This window comes from Carassius auratus, chromosome 21 (assembly GCF_003368295.1).
Source record: "Carassius auratus strain Wakin chromosome 21, ASM336829v1, whole genome shotgun sequence".
Classification (NCBI taxonomy): Eukaryota; Metazoa; Chordata; class Actinopteri; order Cypriniformes; family Cyprinidae; genus Carassius; species Carassius auratus.
In genome coordinates, this window is record NC_039263.1 from 15,722,674 (window position 1) to 15,740,611 (window position 17,938).

General features: G+C 37.5%; 1 protein-coding gene across 5 annotated transcripts in view; it reads right to left on the bottom strand.

Annotated features, from left to right (window-relative positions):
* The window catches only part of rxraa (retinoid X receptor, alpha a), a 150,043-nt gene that overhangs the window by 68,363 nt on the left and 63,742 nt on the right, over positions 1–17,938 (bottom strand). For all 5 annotated transcript variants that reach the window (XM_026196295.1, XM_026196292.1, XM_026196294.1 and 2 more), the window contains exon 2: positions 6,865–6,975. In XM_026196295.1, the coding sequence (XP_026052080.1) occupies positions 6,865–6,975 (111 nt within the window). The remainder of the gene's footprint in view (positions 1–6,864; positions 6,976–17,938) is intronic.

Genomic DNA, 17,938 nt, shown 5'->3' on the forward strand with positions numbered 1-17,938 from the left:
ACAGATAAGTGAGAAGCTCTGGGCATAACTACTGTAATTTATGTGCGGACAGCCGCACGCAATCGTCCGGAAGAAAACCGGGATCAACAAATAAATCACCCAGATTATCCTGTTCCTTTGGAAGGGCTCAGTGAATATCTTGCTGTTGTAAGACTCCAAATATGCAACAATATATCATGGCGCAAACAGAAAAAAAGAAAGGTTCTGATGTCGCAATATATCAAATTTTCAATTGTTTTTATGTGTCACCCAAAGTGTGATCCTAAAACAATGCTTGGTGCAAACAAATAATACAGTCTATTTATGTGTAATATTTTACTGCAGTTGGAAAGACCATATAATCTCACTCCATTTCCAGCGGTCAACTGAACTATAAACACATCTAAACTTAGAGAGGTTTATACAAAACTTCATATAGAGTTTTTCCAAGAACGCCAGCCTTTTGTTTTCATTTAAGTTCACATTCTGGCATCTAGCGGAAAAACACAACAAAAGAGATGGAAATGTCTTTTGGTGTATGAATTACTCACGTTTAGAGGAAAAACCTTGCAATTTCTGTGCTGATTAAAGGGATAGTTCACCCAAAAATATAAATTCTGTCATTAATTACTGACCCTCATGTCGTTCCAAACCCATAAACAGAACAGAAATTAAGTTAGTTTTGGTGAAATCCGAAAGCTTTCTGAACCTCCATAGACAGCAAAGCAACTGACATATTCAAGGGCCAAAAAAGGTAGTAAGGACATCATTAAAATAGTCCATTTGACAACAGTGGTTCAACCGTAATTTTATGAAGCTACGAGAATACTTTTTTTGCGCGCAAAGAAAACTAAAATAATAACTTGTTGAACAAAGCCGTTATTTCGGATTTCTTTGTCATTATTTTTGTTTTCTTTGTTGGTGTTTTTTGATAACTTTATCATCTGTACAGTTTTAGAGAGAAACAGGATATTCTTTGAATAAAACACTGTAGTTTAGAACAAGGTTTGTCTATTAGGCAGTGACTGGATTTTGAAGTTTTCTATATTAAAGCTAGCTAAATGAGAGGAATCAATAAATCTATTAAAAAAAATTTAATTGCATGTGTCACTTAATCTTTCACAATAAAACCAGTAAAATGCATTTAAACAAATAAGTCCAATAAGTAAGCAGGCAGGGTAAATTATGATTTCATGTTGACTTCAAAAGTGACCTCAAGCTGTGATCAGCATAAATTAACGGTTAATGAAGAAACAGTCTGAGAGAGCAAAGGCAAAGTCTGTGCATCCCAGAGGGCAGTGAGATGCAGGGCGAAACACGCCGTTGTCGCCCACCCTCCCCCCTCGGTCAGCTTTTGACAATGAGATAGGATTTCACTGTGATGGTGGCACAGAGAGATTAAGAGCTCAAAGATTTATCAAAAGCTTAGTCGCTCCGATTTTTTCCCTGACCCAGACGCAACGAGCGGCTTCTATCACACTGTGCCAATGTGAGCACCACTTCCTCCGTTTCTAACTCTTTCCCTTTTTTTTGGTTTCTTTTGTGTCCTCCTCCAGTTTTGGAGCTATCTCACAAAAACTTCTGTCTCACACACTTTTGTTTCACACTATCCAGATTCTTACTGTCTATCTGGCTCTGATCAGCACACATCATCGAATGTCAGCTAGGCTCACCTTCAGATGGGGATGGCGAATCAACTAAATGATAATGCCCTCACACATCACAGATCCCTGTATAAATCAGACACACTCCAAAAAAAAAAAACTAAACAAAAAAAACCTGACCAATCCAAATATTCTAAGCTCTAAGCTTTTTAGGCCACGTTGTGTGTGTTGTCCTGCAGTCAGCTGAGGGAAAAGTGTGGCTGTCTGTTTTGTGTTTAATAATTATTAAATAATAAATTAAATTTATTATAGAACATCTATATATCTATCTATAGTAATAATAATAATAATGATACTGTTATTTAAATGATTACTACTATTATTAATACTACTAATAAATTATTACACATCCAGTTGCATATTATATATATACTAGGGCTGTGCGATCAATTGAAATCGTCATAAAATCACAATTTGAGCGTGCATGATTTCTAAATCGCTTTATAGCATGATTTTCTGCAGCCCGACCTCCCGCAGTATGCTATCCTAACCAATCAGAATGCAGCACAGCTAAATGGAGCACGAGAACAGAACAGACTGGGCATATGCCAGGTTCACACACACTGTCTGCGATGCGCATTTTTTCCGAGCCCATGTTAACGGATCAGAGCGTTCACACTGCAGATGTGAAAGATGTGAAAAATGTGAACAGAAAAGGTTAGAAATAGAAAGGTGCAAAAATAATAAATATCTAGCGCATGAGAATAGAGATTGTTTTGAGTGCAAAGGACACAGTTTGAGCGAGAGGAGACGTTTTAAGGTGAGAGGAGACGTCTTTCCGGGCGAGTGCAGCATATATCTGAGCACGCACGTCTGTTTTCTGCGTGCAAGTGGAACGATTCATGCTCGCGAATTATTTATTTCATCTACAATGAGCTCTACGAACAATGCATTCCAAAAAAAAAAAAAGAAAAAAAAAATCCCTGGACACAGGATTTATTTATTATTATTATTATTGCCATATGTCTAGACATTTTGTCACACCTTTACTTAGTGATTATTTTGAGCTAGGTCTGTTCCAGAGACATGTTGCAACTTTTTGATAAAACTCTAATTGGTTTTCTTTTGGAAATACGTTTCAAATTCATACTGAATGCATTTATGTCTGTGTGTGTCAAAATCATGAATCCTGATCAAAGAAATCGCGATAGGTTTTTTTTTTTTGTTCATATCGCACAGCCCTAGTATATACTACTATTTCTACTACTAATAATAATAAATAGAGCAACAAAAATAATTATCATCATCATACTAAAAAAACAATAACCATGAGCAATGAATATTGCTCATATATATATATATAGGTCAAACTGATCTCTACTTCACACTTCAGTATTTAAGACTGATTTTTAATAGTTTAGAACACAAAAAAATTCTAATGTTCAGTGTTCTTCTCTCAGCTAAAGATTACTTCACCATATCAATGATAATAGCGCCAGAAATGCATGTTCAATGGGCTGAATTATCCTATGACAGACACACTACACTCTGTGCTAATAGATCACAGCGCCTGACGTCTCTGATCCAAGAGTATCTATTTAAAGCCAATATCACAGACACATCCTTCATCATTTTCATTTCAAGAGGCATGGGTATTGTAACACTGGACATGAAAGCCAGCTACTCTCAATTAGCTGGCAGATTAGCACAAAATTTACTTGACGGTGTCACAGGGAAAAATCCATCACATCGAGCCGCATAACTCCCACTTTGCTTCCAGTGTTTACACAGGGTTGATGAGGGGATAAAGTAAAACGTCTCCCCTGGATGAGATCACTCCGATCAAACTTATTTCCACTTCTCCTTATTACAGTCCCAATGTATGGAATGCACTCAATGGTGCGGATACCGAGGGTGGCTGGAGTTTTTAGGACTGCTGCCAGGTCTTTATCAAATAGCTGATGAAAATGAACTCCGAAATCCAATTAGCTCAAACACTTTTGGCAGCCACGACCCAAATAATGACAGACTGCAGGCCCACCGTGAGAATATAAACCAACATGAGTACGCATGACATAGACACATAAAAAATAGCCTCCGAATTGTTATTTCTCCACTGGGTTACCTTTGAAGCCCAGTTTAAATAAATAAGACCATTAAAATAGCCAGGTAGTGATGAATTTGAGAGTGAATAAAGCACCCAACTCTATAATCAACAAGCTGGAGTTTCCAGGCCCCTCTCTGGCGGCCCCAGGCCAACAGGAAGTGGCGAGGATGTGCGTGGACAGCAACCAAAGCCAATTAAAAAACAGGGAGTGCTGAGCAGTAGTTGTAGTTAACGAGCTCCTTTCCTTGACCTCGCTCACCTTTTGACCCCACAGTACCCCTTCCCCTTCCCGTGTGACCACAAGGTCTACAAACACATGCTTTGGTTTCGGAAACCTGACCATATTCCCTTTTTGTCTCTCTGTAGGCCGATGGCAATGTTCCACCAAGCTAAAACACACCCACCACAAGTAAAACATTTCGGTAATTTATTGGGTTAATTCGACCGCCACTTGCAGTAATGGGGCCGCAAAAGTTGTTTCCAGGAACTCTGGACAATAAATAGCCTCCCAATTAATTGGGAGAATTTATGAAGCCATGGGATGCACCACGACCCAACCGATATAATTAAGTGTGGCCAGAAGTAATAAAACTCGGTTTTGAGGCGTAACTGGAGCTCTAGTAAAGTGATGTCAATAAAAAGTGAATAGTTAAAGAAAACAAAACACACACCTGAAATGAGCCTGACTAAACCCTCAAACCTAATGAAACAACAAAAGACAGAGCCAGCGATCGTCTCCCTCTGTTCGCCAAAGAAGTGGTCCTGTCATTGGGGCTCTCCAAACATGGACCATATGTGATTTCAGTGCTGGCAATCAGACTCCATTATGAAGCAGGCGGTTGAGTTCATCAGGAAAAAATTAGCCCACCACTCGGTCGAGCTCTCCCATTGGCCGGCCACGCGGAGTGCTGCGTTTGAGGGCACCCCAGACATTCCTGTGGATAATCTTTTCCATTCCTCACCTCGCTGCAGCAAGAAGAGCCCAGATCGCAGTACAAGGACGGCATTGTGAGGCCCCTGCACAGCCATTTTTTAAGTGCTCCCTCTTGCACACTTCATTTGAGCGCTTTTCTTTAAAAAATAATATTAATAAAACATTTAGCGCATTTGAAATGAAGTTGGAATTGAAAGACGACGCCGTGTTTCTCACAGCCCCTTTCCAGTAAGACTATGTTTTTAAAAAAAATCTTAAAACAATGTAAAAACCACTAGAAGCCAAAGTAATAATGCCACATCAGGGATTCAAATCTACCCGGGTGACGTACGTTCTCCTGTTTCGTTTGCCAATGAACCCATGTCATCTTCCTTGCTCCAATGTGTGATTTTGGTCACCACAACATACAAGCAACATGCTAAGACTGGAACACATGCTCGCGTTCTGAAGAGACGCATTTCCTAATCAGAAACACAGCTATTATTACTTCTATAAATGAGCAACTCCAGTTAAGCTAGCCACCACACCAGACCGCAGGGTTTCCACAGTAACTGTGAACAGACTGCTGAGCACCACGCAGGGTTTTAAAGACTGGTTCTCCACAAGCTCTATTATGGGCTTTGGAAAAGACAATATGTAGACAGAAATCATTTTTATAGGCAAACCCATTTGTGTTGCCAAAGCTCTCTGGAGCGTCTTAAGACCACCACGCCAGCTTGCGGAAATATTTAACAGTTTTTACAAACAGAACGACTTCCGAGCGAATGGCTCGGAGTAAAGCAACTATGCCGAAGAATCCTCTCTGTATACGATCAATAAAAGTAGCCCTTTGTTGTGAGTTATGTGTGCAGACTGTCTGTAGTAGCTATTAAAAAGATTCTTGCCATGCCTTTCAGGGTTGAGAGAGTATAAAACATGCATTCAAACACATGGGTACGTGAGGGATAAAAGAGTCTTAAACTTGAGCTTCTAAGCTAACATTTAACCCTATGGGACTTTTGTAAAAATGGATTTATTAAAATACGCCAAGATGTGAATGGTAAAACCAATCCTTCTTTAAAAACAAAAACAAATAGATGAATCGAAATGGTATTTACCTTTAATGGCATATGAATGAGGTCTCCCACCTGGCACATATGTGGGGCCACTTTTATAAATATACAGAAATGGCTCTTATTTGGTGTTGGAAAAAGGTTGCATATATGCTCTGATGGGGAAAAAGTTATGCTAAATACAACTAATTAAATGCAAGCAGCCAGCCATATAATTGTGCATATATAGAATAGAAAAACAAATTGGCTTATCAGTTTTTAAAAGTAAACATTTTACATGTTGATGATGTTAAAGGTCATCTGTCCAATCAAACTAAATTATTTAGCTACAAATTGATTTGTCAGTTAGCTGAACTCAGTTACATCATGATCATATACAGGTTGCTTGTCATGTCTTTATCCAAAACGGTCAAATTAATTCATTTCAGTGTTTTAATGTGAGGACATTTGCATTTGTACGATTAATAATTTTTGGAAGAAAACAAACCAGATGAGAACCGCTGTCCTACTTGTAAACTTCAGCACTGAATTGAGTTTTGTTGAGCCTCTTGGATTGATTCTTTAAAAAGATCCAGTTCATAAGAATCATTTCACCAACTAAACATGCTGCACTATATGTTTGCAAAGCCAAGGCAATAAAAAGACATGTAACAAAACATGTTTACACCCAAGCCAACAGCAATCCATTCCCCAAATACCACAGAGTCACAGCTGGAATGTGCCCCATAAGGATCCCTCAGAGGAGGCAAGTTGCTAACATGTCCATCAGCTCTTTAAACTAAAATAACAAACTGTAAATCAAACACTGTAAGACCAAAACATATGAAGGGGACCAGACACTAATTCAGATTAGAGGGTAGTTTGAATGTGCACACAAGATACGTCTTGTTTCTTGCAAACGCAGACATATTACAAGACCAGACATATTTGGCATGAGTTACAGCCGAGTACAGTGGAAATCCATTAAGAGCTCTAAATATGACTTCAGTGCATTGATATATGCATGTATCTTTAGTGTTCTTCAAAGTAAGAACCATGAGGTTTCATGGGAACAGTTGACGCACACAAAAAAAGCAGGATTATTTTATGGTGGAGATACACAGCCTGCCAAAAGACGAGTTATTGCTGAAAGTTTATGCGCTGTGGAGAGCATAAGCGATTGTGCAGTTCTCAGTATGCATAGGTTACCTGTAGAAAGCCTGCGTTGATGAAGGGCACACATTCCGCTGAAACACGTGCATGCTTCTGCTCGTCCTCTCTGAGGTGGCGGTGGTATCGAGCACTGGGGTTTCAGGAACCCTATGGGAAAAACAAATGAGAATGGACTTTTACTACATGCATCATGATGATTCATAATGACAAAGTTAATTCATTAATTCATCAACATAACTGTAATGTTGTAATTAATGTAATGTTAATATTAATAAATAACTTTAATCTGCACCAAACCAATGCAACATGAAATAACTAGAGTATAACAGATTCACAATATTATATATATAAAAAAAAAAATAATAATAATAATATATATATATATATATATATATATATATATATATATATATATATATTAGTGTGTGTATACTGTATATATGAACAAAACACACACATTTTTCTTTTTTTGCAAATAAATAAATAAATAATGTACATTTTACTCTAATGTAAAAGATGCACTTATGATTGGCCACTTCAATACCAGACTGGCAGACCTGTCAGAGCAGATGCTTGTTTGCCCTTTATATTTGAAATGGATCTTTTAAAGCACAAACATTATTTGACTCGTCCTGAGTCGTGTATTGACCCTCTATCTGCCACAGCTAGCCCTGGCCGACCCCTCACATTTCCAGGCTGGCCCTATTCTCTAACCCACAACCCTAGTGGCAGCCGGACATGCGAGTCGGGGCTACAAAAAATGCTGGGGGGGGGGTGGTAAAGGGGTGAGATCAGAGGCGGATGACTCAGTATTAGCAAAAGGCCAGATGATACAGGGTAAGAAGCCATGCTGTGCATCTCAGCGGCTTTAGGCCGTTCCTCACACTAGGACCTTTTCTCTGGTACAATGGGTTAACAGATATCATCACCCATGTGGGCGAGAGATCATAGGATGGTATCCGCAAGGGCTTTGCTTTCAATCAATATTGAAGACAATCTTGAACGGACAGGTTTACCCACAACTAAATATTACTCACTCTCATTTTGTTGACTTACCTTCTTCTGTAAAACACAAAAGTTAAATTTGAGAAATATTCCAGATTTCCTATATTTAATTAAATTGCATCCAAAATAAAAGTTTTTGTTTATATATGTATGTGTACTGTTTACACACACACACACATGCAGTATATACTTTGATCATATTTACATGTATATACAGTACACATATATTCATATTCGTAAAAAAAAAATTATATATATATATATATATATATATATACACATACACACACAATTTTTTTTTCATATATACATGCACGTGTTTATAACCACATAATAACCACTCTCCTACATGGTATCTTTATTTGTTTTTAACAGCAGAATTATTATATAGATATTTATGATATTATGGATGAATAAACATCCCGCTGTGCTTTGCTACTCATATTTATCACGTGATAAAAAACAAGGTTGTCCTGCTCACTTCACAGTTGCCGAGTGAAATTTATAATGAGAAGACACGCATTTACACAACACTTTATTCAAACGGAAGAGCCGCTCGTTCCGTGCGACATATGTCATTATGTTATTTCTGCATAATATGTCATTGCGTTATTTATGCGTCAGTGCACATTCGTGGTCCTTTCAGGTTCATGGTTCAATACGATCGAGTGTTTACATTACATGTATTAGAAGAGGAATAAACCACCCCCTTCAATCCGATCAAAATTTCATTCGGATCGAGCTCAATCAGATCAATTAAAGTGTTTATATGAATGTTTTTCAATCCGATTGAGCTGTCAATCCGATTACAAACGGATTATTTCTGTGCATGTAAACGTAGCCACTGACTCAATTCTGCGGTTTCAGAAATGGCTTGGAGTTACTTTAAATACTTTAAAACCTTTTTAAAAAATGGGAACAAACCATAAAAAAAGTCAACATAATTTTTTAAATAATGTTGAAACCGATCATAAAACTAAGAGAGCAAAATAAGACCACTCCATGCTAGCAGATAGACTGACATTTGAAGATCTAACTTCTGCTATAGTCTACTTTCACAAGTCAACTGAGGATGCTTGATGACTCACAGAGCCAATAAGAGACAGGATGAGCGAACTTGCGCTGAATGTGCACCGAATGATCTTAAAAAGCTTGTAGACCTTTCGAATCGAAGTGAACGTGAAGAGCGAAGGGCAGCCGCATCCCCCCACTCTGGTCCCTGCTCAATAAAGCGCCTTTACTTCCACCATGAAAAACATGTCATTCCAGATGAGCTCAGCCAATGACATTTAAAACAGGCACAGGGATATTGAATTAGTTCCCCATGATAAGCTGGCTGGGATGCTGATGCTCTGGTCTAAAAGGGGGGGAAGGGACAGGAAACGGACGGACGGACTGCCTGTTAGGTGCCTGCTGCAGCTGTTTGATTAAAATGACAAAAACGTGGAAATGTCAGAGAGAGGCGATAAACCTTAAAAAATTATACCAAGGCAAGGTAATACATACAATGTGAGAGAAAAGATCTCTGAAAACAGATGAAGAGAGTCATGAACAGCAACAACCAAACTTTTACTTAGCCCAAAAATAACACCCCCCCCCCCAAAAAAAAACTACAATTTACAAACAAACAAATACATAAATAACTAAATAAATAGTAGACTTGTGTTCCATATTTCTAAAGGATTGTTCACACCGGGATAATGATCAAGTGCAATTATTACTGACATTTAATGGCTAAACAAAGGGCACCAATATTAGTGTGCACACCGAGGCGCAAAATGACAGGCGTAAAAGCGTAATTAAAAAAATGCCTCAGTCTCATTTATTTTTGGTTTGATGCGCCGTTTTAAAAAACTGGCCTAGCCCAAAACGGTCTTACCGAGAACACATTGATGTCTAACGACGAAGAGGAAGTAAGTAAACGAAGAAGATGCATCGAGGCAAGATAAACTTCCCAGATAACTTCCCCCTTCAGCAGATAACTTCCCCCTTCAATGAGCTGTTAACTTGAAAATCATTGCAACTGGTTCATCGAGTCAGTGAGTTGAACTTATGATCTGAATCTGTTCAATGTCATGAACGGATCATTATTGAGCTAGCTGATCTGATGCGATTTCCATGTTAACAGTTTACTGGAGGGGAAGAGTATCAGCAACTCAGATCTCCTCAAACAAATCAAATAAAAAAAAAAGCATTTAAGTCTTAGATCTGACTAGTTTTTGTTCATTTTTGTTCAGTGTGGTTTGAAAAAAAAAATAGCTGAAGTACGCATCAATGAACAATCAGCATCATGTGAAAACCACAAGAGATTAAAGGAAACTGTTAAACATATGAGCATAAGTCTGATTATATATCAGGTGATTAGTCATTGCTTATTGGAGAATTTGCACAGATTAAAGTGTAAGCCTATTCATAAATGCAGCAGGAGTCTGGTAGATGCAGTAAAAAGAACAGCACATAAAATATATTATGTTTTCACACTTCTGCTTTCTAGGACACACTTCATCTATCGTGTTAAATCCAGCAAGCGTAAACCAAATTAAGCATGTAATACAAGGCTTGAACATGGCTGAAATAAATAGGCTGTAATCAACGACGGTCATCAAAATGAATTTAGGCCATTGGGGACACGTTTCCCTGTGGCGTATCCCTTGTTCCCTGGCTCGACTGGTCAGCAGGGCCCATTAGCTCTTGCCTAAATCCCAGACGGAGTGAATCACCTTCATTTCAGCACAACAGATTCCATATTGTGTAACCAGTGAAGGGCAGACAATGACACATCCCCGCTCGCTCTGAGCGATGTCACTGAAAATTACTGCGTTAACACATGAGCTAAGACTCCCAGTCGACCTCAGCTTTTCCAAAAACACGGGTAATGCGGAAGGACAGGAACCACCAAAAAAAAGGAAAAGGAGAGGGGGAAAAGGAAATTCTCAATCACAATCCCGAAGAAAAAAGGAAATGCTACAGACAAGCTTGAATTTTGCCAAATATGCTCGACTTCATAATGGATTCAATTAAAATCATATTTCCTGTAATATTACAGCACTCACAGTTTAATTTCTGAATTAGATGCCAGTTACAGACAAGCTATTCTACCTTTTATTCATGGGTTTTAATCAGAGACGTGAGTAAACAACCCACGGTGTGAACGTGTGATTGTATCTTAAACAGTCTTGATGAATATTAAGATCAAGTAATATTTATTTTAACAGTTCCTCTGGACTCAAGCTTAATGTCTAGGCACAAAACCCCCTGATTAGTCAAGTTTAATGTAGCTCTCTTGATTCAGCATCCTGAATCAGTAGCCAATCTGCACTGAGTAAATATACAGTAGACTGGCTCATTAAGACAAAGAATATTGTGCTTATAAAAATAGACCCTATCATTTTTCACATTATGAAATATAATGCTTAGGCACGCTGTCATTTAAGTACATGATAATGTACAGTCAGGCTGTCATTATAACAAAATAAATGCCGGCTTGTAATATGAAATCCAGCACAATGAGCAGGAGCTGACGTTGTTTTATTGAGTGAAAAGAAAGAGATAGACGAGCCATACAAGAGACTAGCACAGTTATAACCAGTCTGGGATGGCTACAAAAACATCTGGTCAATCAGAATCAAATAATGATAAAGGAAAGGAAAGGACGTGACATGTGGCCAAGTATGGTGTCCCATACTTAAAATCTGTGCTCTGCATTTAACCCATCAAAGTGCACACACACAGCAGTGAGTAGTGAACACGCATACACCGTGAACACACACCAAGAGATGGGAACTGCTTAAAACAACCTGAATTCCAGTTGTTGTGTTTCAAGAGTTATTATATTTAAACACTCTCGCTGTGGACACACATGCCAAATGCGGTTGTCTTAACCATGTTTCCTTGTTCTCTCTTGGCCTATGAGTGTATTCCACTGTGGTGTCCAAAAATGAACTTCAGATGTTTGCTTTCCACTTACAGAAATAATCAGGCAGAGAAGCCTCTCATTAGATTCAATTACCACACTGACAGTTACGCTACCATCTGACGGACATAACCTCCACAGTGCTTTAATCAAAGCCCATCAAGGATGACAGCCTGACTTTGTTGGGTCTCCTGGTTAAACCCCAAAAGCTACTAACTCCGATGTATCTGGAAATCAATGACGCATATACACTTTGCTCTTTCACTGGAGAACGCATGCATTGGAAGCTGATCAGCATGAAGGAACTTTTGCTCAGCAAACTGTCTGTTTCGACTGGAAACCTTCTCCCTGTACCTTTCTGTCAAGCCTTTGTTCTCTCCTCGAAAATAACCCAATGTGACGTCGCAGACCGTAACGAATTTTGACTTCATGTTTAGTCAGCGAAACTTTGTTTCCAAGGGGATTGAAAAAGGGGACAGTGTCCAGAGGTCAAGATAAAAGCGAAAGACATAAAACACAAGGAGGACTTGAAAAGCTTTACATTTTACGTGAAGCTGTAACACATTCAGGCTTTTTCTCCCAGTGAAGGTCCCCACAGGAGGCGTAACCCTACCTCGCTCTGAAATTCCAGCCTTAACAAGGCCACTGCAGAGACCACAGGTGTTCTGGCTTGAACAATCAAAGAATAAAAAAATAATAAAAAAAAAGACGGGACAGGTCACATGGCCTGACACCAGGTTTGCCTGCCGGCCCCACACTGAGCACAGTGGTTTTAGGTGTCAAGTCAAAGGCCATTTTCAGACCACACTAAGCTGATATCATCAGGTGCTTGCAGTTTTAAACTAAATACCACAGTCACCCCCTGCCACACTAACTGCCCATGAACCCATAACCACCGACCTTCCTGTGCCAGCCTTTTTAGACTGCTTATTAAGCCACATCCCTCTACAGAACAGCTGAGTATCACAATCAAATATATTAAGCAGAACAGACATTTGACACAGGACTGACTAAACTAGCTATGAGAATTAGTCTAATTAATCAAAATGTATTTCACAGCTCATAAATGGCTAATACTAAAATGCTACTCAATTTTGTCGACAGATAAATAAGTTATATAAGGTTTATATTATATACAATAAAATAATAATAATAAAAATAATAATATTAATTATTATTATTATTAGTAGTAGTAGTAGTAGTACTACTACTATTATTATAATATTATACAATATAATAATAATAATAATAATTATTATTATTATTATTATTATTATATTGTATATATTAATTATTATTATTATTATGATTTATATAACAATATTTTATTTTCTAATGCTAAAAGTGCATGGCACTGGTAATCAAAATCAATCACAATATGATCACAAAGTCCAATATATACAACAATATATTGTTTTTAATGATAAAAGATAAAACGGTTAGATCAACAATATTTGCTGTCATTGTACCCCTTCAAAGTACTACAGCAATACATAAGACAGACATTATTGAGCACTAAGACAGGTGACGTGATAAATGGTCTTACTTTTAGTAAACATGGACTGTGATCTGTGCCATTCTGTTTTTAATACATATCTCACCTAAACACTCTTAAATGCATTTTGCAAATAATATTGAATATCAGGTGAACTCAAAACCTGCTTAACAATACAACTGGTTATTCAGGAAACCCACCAGCTAAGTGATTTTAAAAATTCCTAGTTTTGCATCACTATTTAACCCTTTCTAGCTTTGTGTCCACAAACTAGCAACACAGGGCTTAAAAAAAAAGGGCTTAACACTAGAGGATGTCTTCAGTTGGCTGAAATGATGCGTTTTCTCTAGATGACAAAGTGTGTGTTTGAGTGTGGTTCTGTGTAGGTGTGAAAGGGTTGTGCCACTAACAGTTTTAACCACAGATGTTACTCTCTGTCTCACAATGAATGTTCATTCTGAACATGGCACAGACTCAGCAAGACACCCTCAAGACCAAAGACACACATGCTGCGTCTGACTACTGTTTGTCATGGTGCAGTGTCTCGCTGTTTATTTGGTATCTGTATATTTGCATTGTTATACATGTTTCACAATTGTTTACATTTTTGCAGTGATACATTAATTAGCGAGCCGATCACTGTATTATAACGTGATCATGGTACGACTAATAATAATATTTTAAATAGAAGTCAAATTATGTCTTTATAGTAGGGTGGAGGGACAGAATTTGAGAAAGAAAGACAGAAAGCAAAAAAAAAAAAAAGCGGAAAGAGAGAGGAGGGGCCAGGAAGGAAGAAGTAGGCAGTGGTAATGAGGTTAAGGGGGAAATGTTAAAGATGGCTTCTGTTTGTCAGGGCCAGGCCTGCTCAGGGCACATGCTGGAAACAAGGGCTTTACTTTCTGCCCAACGCTTGAAAAGTTCCTTGGGCAAACAGCATAATCAAATTTGTGTGATTGGACTCAGTGAACAGAGAGCTTTCTTTGATGAGAGCTGAGACAAGGAAGCGTTTAAAATCCTGCCGGCCGGCTCACATCTGTACCGTTACTGAACACATGATAGAGTCAGATCTGGAGAAAAGAGAGTGAGAGACACTAAATCCAGAAAATGCATTTATTTTGATATTTACATCAAGTCGAAACTGACCATAAATTGATTCCAAATGAACAACGATGGAAAACAGCTAGTTTTAAGAGGAGTGGGCTGAGGTTACAGAAGATGACCTGTGCTCCACAAGTACATCCTGTTCTACGTCTAAATGCAAGCAGCATCATTGGACAGAATATTAACCCCATGCTATCACTACCCATCCGGTATTTTGCTTGGTTAAAAAAGTAACATAGGAAACATTCACTTTGTGCAACTTATACAACAACTGATAAAAGTTTGGGGTCAGTAAGTGTGTTTTTTTTTTGGTTTTTTTTTTTTTTGCAAGAATGCATTAATTGATCAAAGACTGCCAGTAAAGATGTTTATTTTGTTACAAAGGACTTCCGTTTCAAATAAACACTGTTCTTTTGTATCTCACTTTTCACAAAATGTCTGTTAAATGTTTAGAAAATTGATGAGAAGAAATGCTTCCAGCACCAAATCAGCATATGAGAATGATTTCTGAAGGATCATGCGACACTGACGTAAAGCATGCTGAAAATCCAGCTTCAATTGCATTTTACTATTTGATATTATTAAACAATTATTTTAAACCTTGATAATATATCACTACTGCTGTTTTACTTTTGTTCAAATAAATGCAGCCTTGGTGAACATAAGAGACTTCTAGCAAATACATTAAAATTTACCAACCCAAACTTTTTCATTAAGTGATACTTTTCTGTTATTCCAACGAGTCTTTAAAAATGTCTCAAACTGATAAAAACTATGGTATGAAACAGGAAATGTCAGTAGGTTCTCCACAGAGTAATCAAAAAACACTAAACTTGGGCTTGTTGCCTTAAGTCTGCAAAATTAAAATGAAATAAAAAAGCACATTGTTCTGATTTTTTTTTTCTAATTTTTGTGTTCCTGTAGCTCAAGTGGTAGAGCATTGCATTGTGTCAAGCGCAAGGGAACATATGATAGGTAAAAACTGATAGCCTGAATGCACTGTAAGTCGCTTTGTATAAAAGCGTCTGCTAAATGCATAAATTTACTGAGAATATAGCATATGATTAACACTAACTCATAATCTATGTTTCACCATGAAGATGCATACTGAAAAAAAATCTATTCAATATAAATAATTCAATATTAGTTGAGGGCTTCATGCATAAACAGAGTGCGACCAGTATAGTCTGATTCACAAAGGAATTACTCTTATGAGTGGGTTCTTTTAATTAATCATTTTAAACTTAAAACTTCAAGTTATAAGTACTTTTGTATGCCTTTATGTGCTTTTTAGAACTTCAACATTTTGGTGTGTGTTCCCTTGCCTTATATGGACTGATAAAGATGTGGTATTTTTCTAAAAATGTTCAAGTCTGATAAGTAGGCCTATGCTTTGGTGCACCAACTAGATCTTAAAAAAAAAAATAAAAAAAATAAAACACATTCAAAATACTCAATGCTTAAATCTCAGTATATCAACAGGGCACCTGTGTCCACATCTCTCATATGATGGCAAACACACAATTATGCAAAGATAAAGAAATCTGAGCATTTGCACTGCATGTGCATTGCCTGCATTGAGTCACTGCACTCACAATGAGAGCGAAACTAACCCGGCAGGTTTGTGGGGCGGCACGAGGCAAGATTACAATCCAGACAAGGACTGCAAACAGTTTGCTGAGCAAACACTCCAGCCTACGAGCATGTGCTTTGAAATGACAGATGAAGAGAGGACCTCATGTGGAGCTCATAAGTGATGATGTTCATGTGAATCACTTCCTGCAGTGGCTAATCAAACAGTGAACTTGAATGTGAACATCTTAACTGTAAAATGGAATAAAACGTGCTTTGGAATCAGTGAGGGCTTTCAAGGTCTATTAGAGTTATATTAAAATAGCATGTTTTTTAGTTTAGATACCAACCAGATGTGCAAGTCTGTGTGAAAAAGCTGACACAAGTCTGCAGTCTTTATTGTTTTTCTCCATCTGCATCTCACAGGCATCTGAAAACAGGAACATTAGCTGGCAATGTAAATAGAGTTGTGATTGCAAAACCATGCAGGTTGCCACTACTAGAGTGGCTGCCTGTTATTGAATTCAATGCATATCGATGATAAATGAAGCGCATGCTGTGTTAATGTATGTGGTAATGACATCAAATCCATTTTCTTGTAAAATAAAGTTATCATAGCTCCTTGTAACCTGAAGCACAACAAAACAATGACTGAATGGACACACAATAAGAACTGGAGACAGAAAACACGCAGATGCTATGGCTGGGTCAAGATGTAAATAGAGAGATTTTCAAACGGCAGTCTAGGAAAAAATTTTAATTTTCAGAGAGAAACTACGTAAAAACTAAATAAATAAAACAAAGATAAAATAATCAGATAAAAGTCAGTTACATAATTCTGAAAACAACAGGTTTTGTTTATAATATAGTTAACATTAAAATATTAAAAAAAGGTTAATAAGTTCATTATTTTTTTTTTGTATAATTATAGTATACACTATAAAAATATCACTATTTTAAAAACAATTACAGTTATATATACCGTATTTTTTCGTTATTATTTACTATAAGTCGCACCTGAGTATAAGTCGCATCAGTCCAAAAATACGTCATGATGAGGAAAAAAACATATATAAGTCGCACTGGACTATAAGTCGCATTTATTTAGAACCAAGAACCAAGAGAAAACATTACCCTTTATAGTTTTCAGTCTACAGTACCGCTCTATGTTTTCAGTGTATACTACAGGAGCACTGAGCAGCATAGAGCGCCCTCTCGTGGCTGTAGACGGTAATGTTTTCCCTTGGTTCATTACTCTCGGTTCATGTCAAATTAATTTTGATAAATAAGTCGCACCTGACTATAAGTCGCAGGACCAGCCAAACTATGAAAAAAATTGCGACTTATAGTCCGGAAAATACGGTATATATATATATCAGGTAAAATAAGTATTAAACACATCACATCATTTTTCTCAGTAAATATATCTCTAAAGGTGCTGTTGAAATTAAAATTTCACCTGATGTCAGTAACAACCGAAGTAATCCACACATATAAAGAAACTAATACAAATAAGTTCAAAAACTGAGTTCTGTGTAATGAAATGGAATGACCCAGGGGAAAAATATTGAACACATGAAGAAAGGGAGGTACAGAAAGGCAAGGAAAGCCAAGACACCAGCTGAAATCTATCAGTAATTAGAAAGCAATCCTCCCCCTTGTTAGTGAAAATTAATATTAGTTGGTTCAGTCCTAACTGATGGCCCATAAAGAGTGTCTCATGACCAACTCGTCACACAAGAAACATTTCATGATGGGTAAAATCAAAGAGCTTTTACTCTAGCAGATACATAGAATATGTATGGTTTCTTGGAGGTTAAATTAAATGCAAAAGGAAAGAGCGGTTTGAAGGGAGAATAGAAGGAGGATTGAATTCTGAGAGAGGGAGAGAAGGAAAACTAGGTCAAGTCACATGACTGAGCGATCAACTGTAGGCAGGATTACATTTCTACAGCATGTGCACTTTACAAAACAAATGTTGACTGCAGCTTTATCTGCGTTTTGTGAAGGACTGAGCCTGG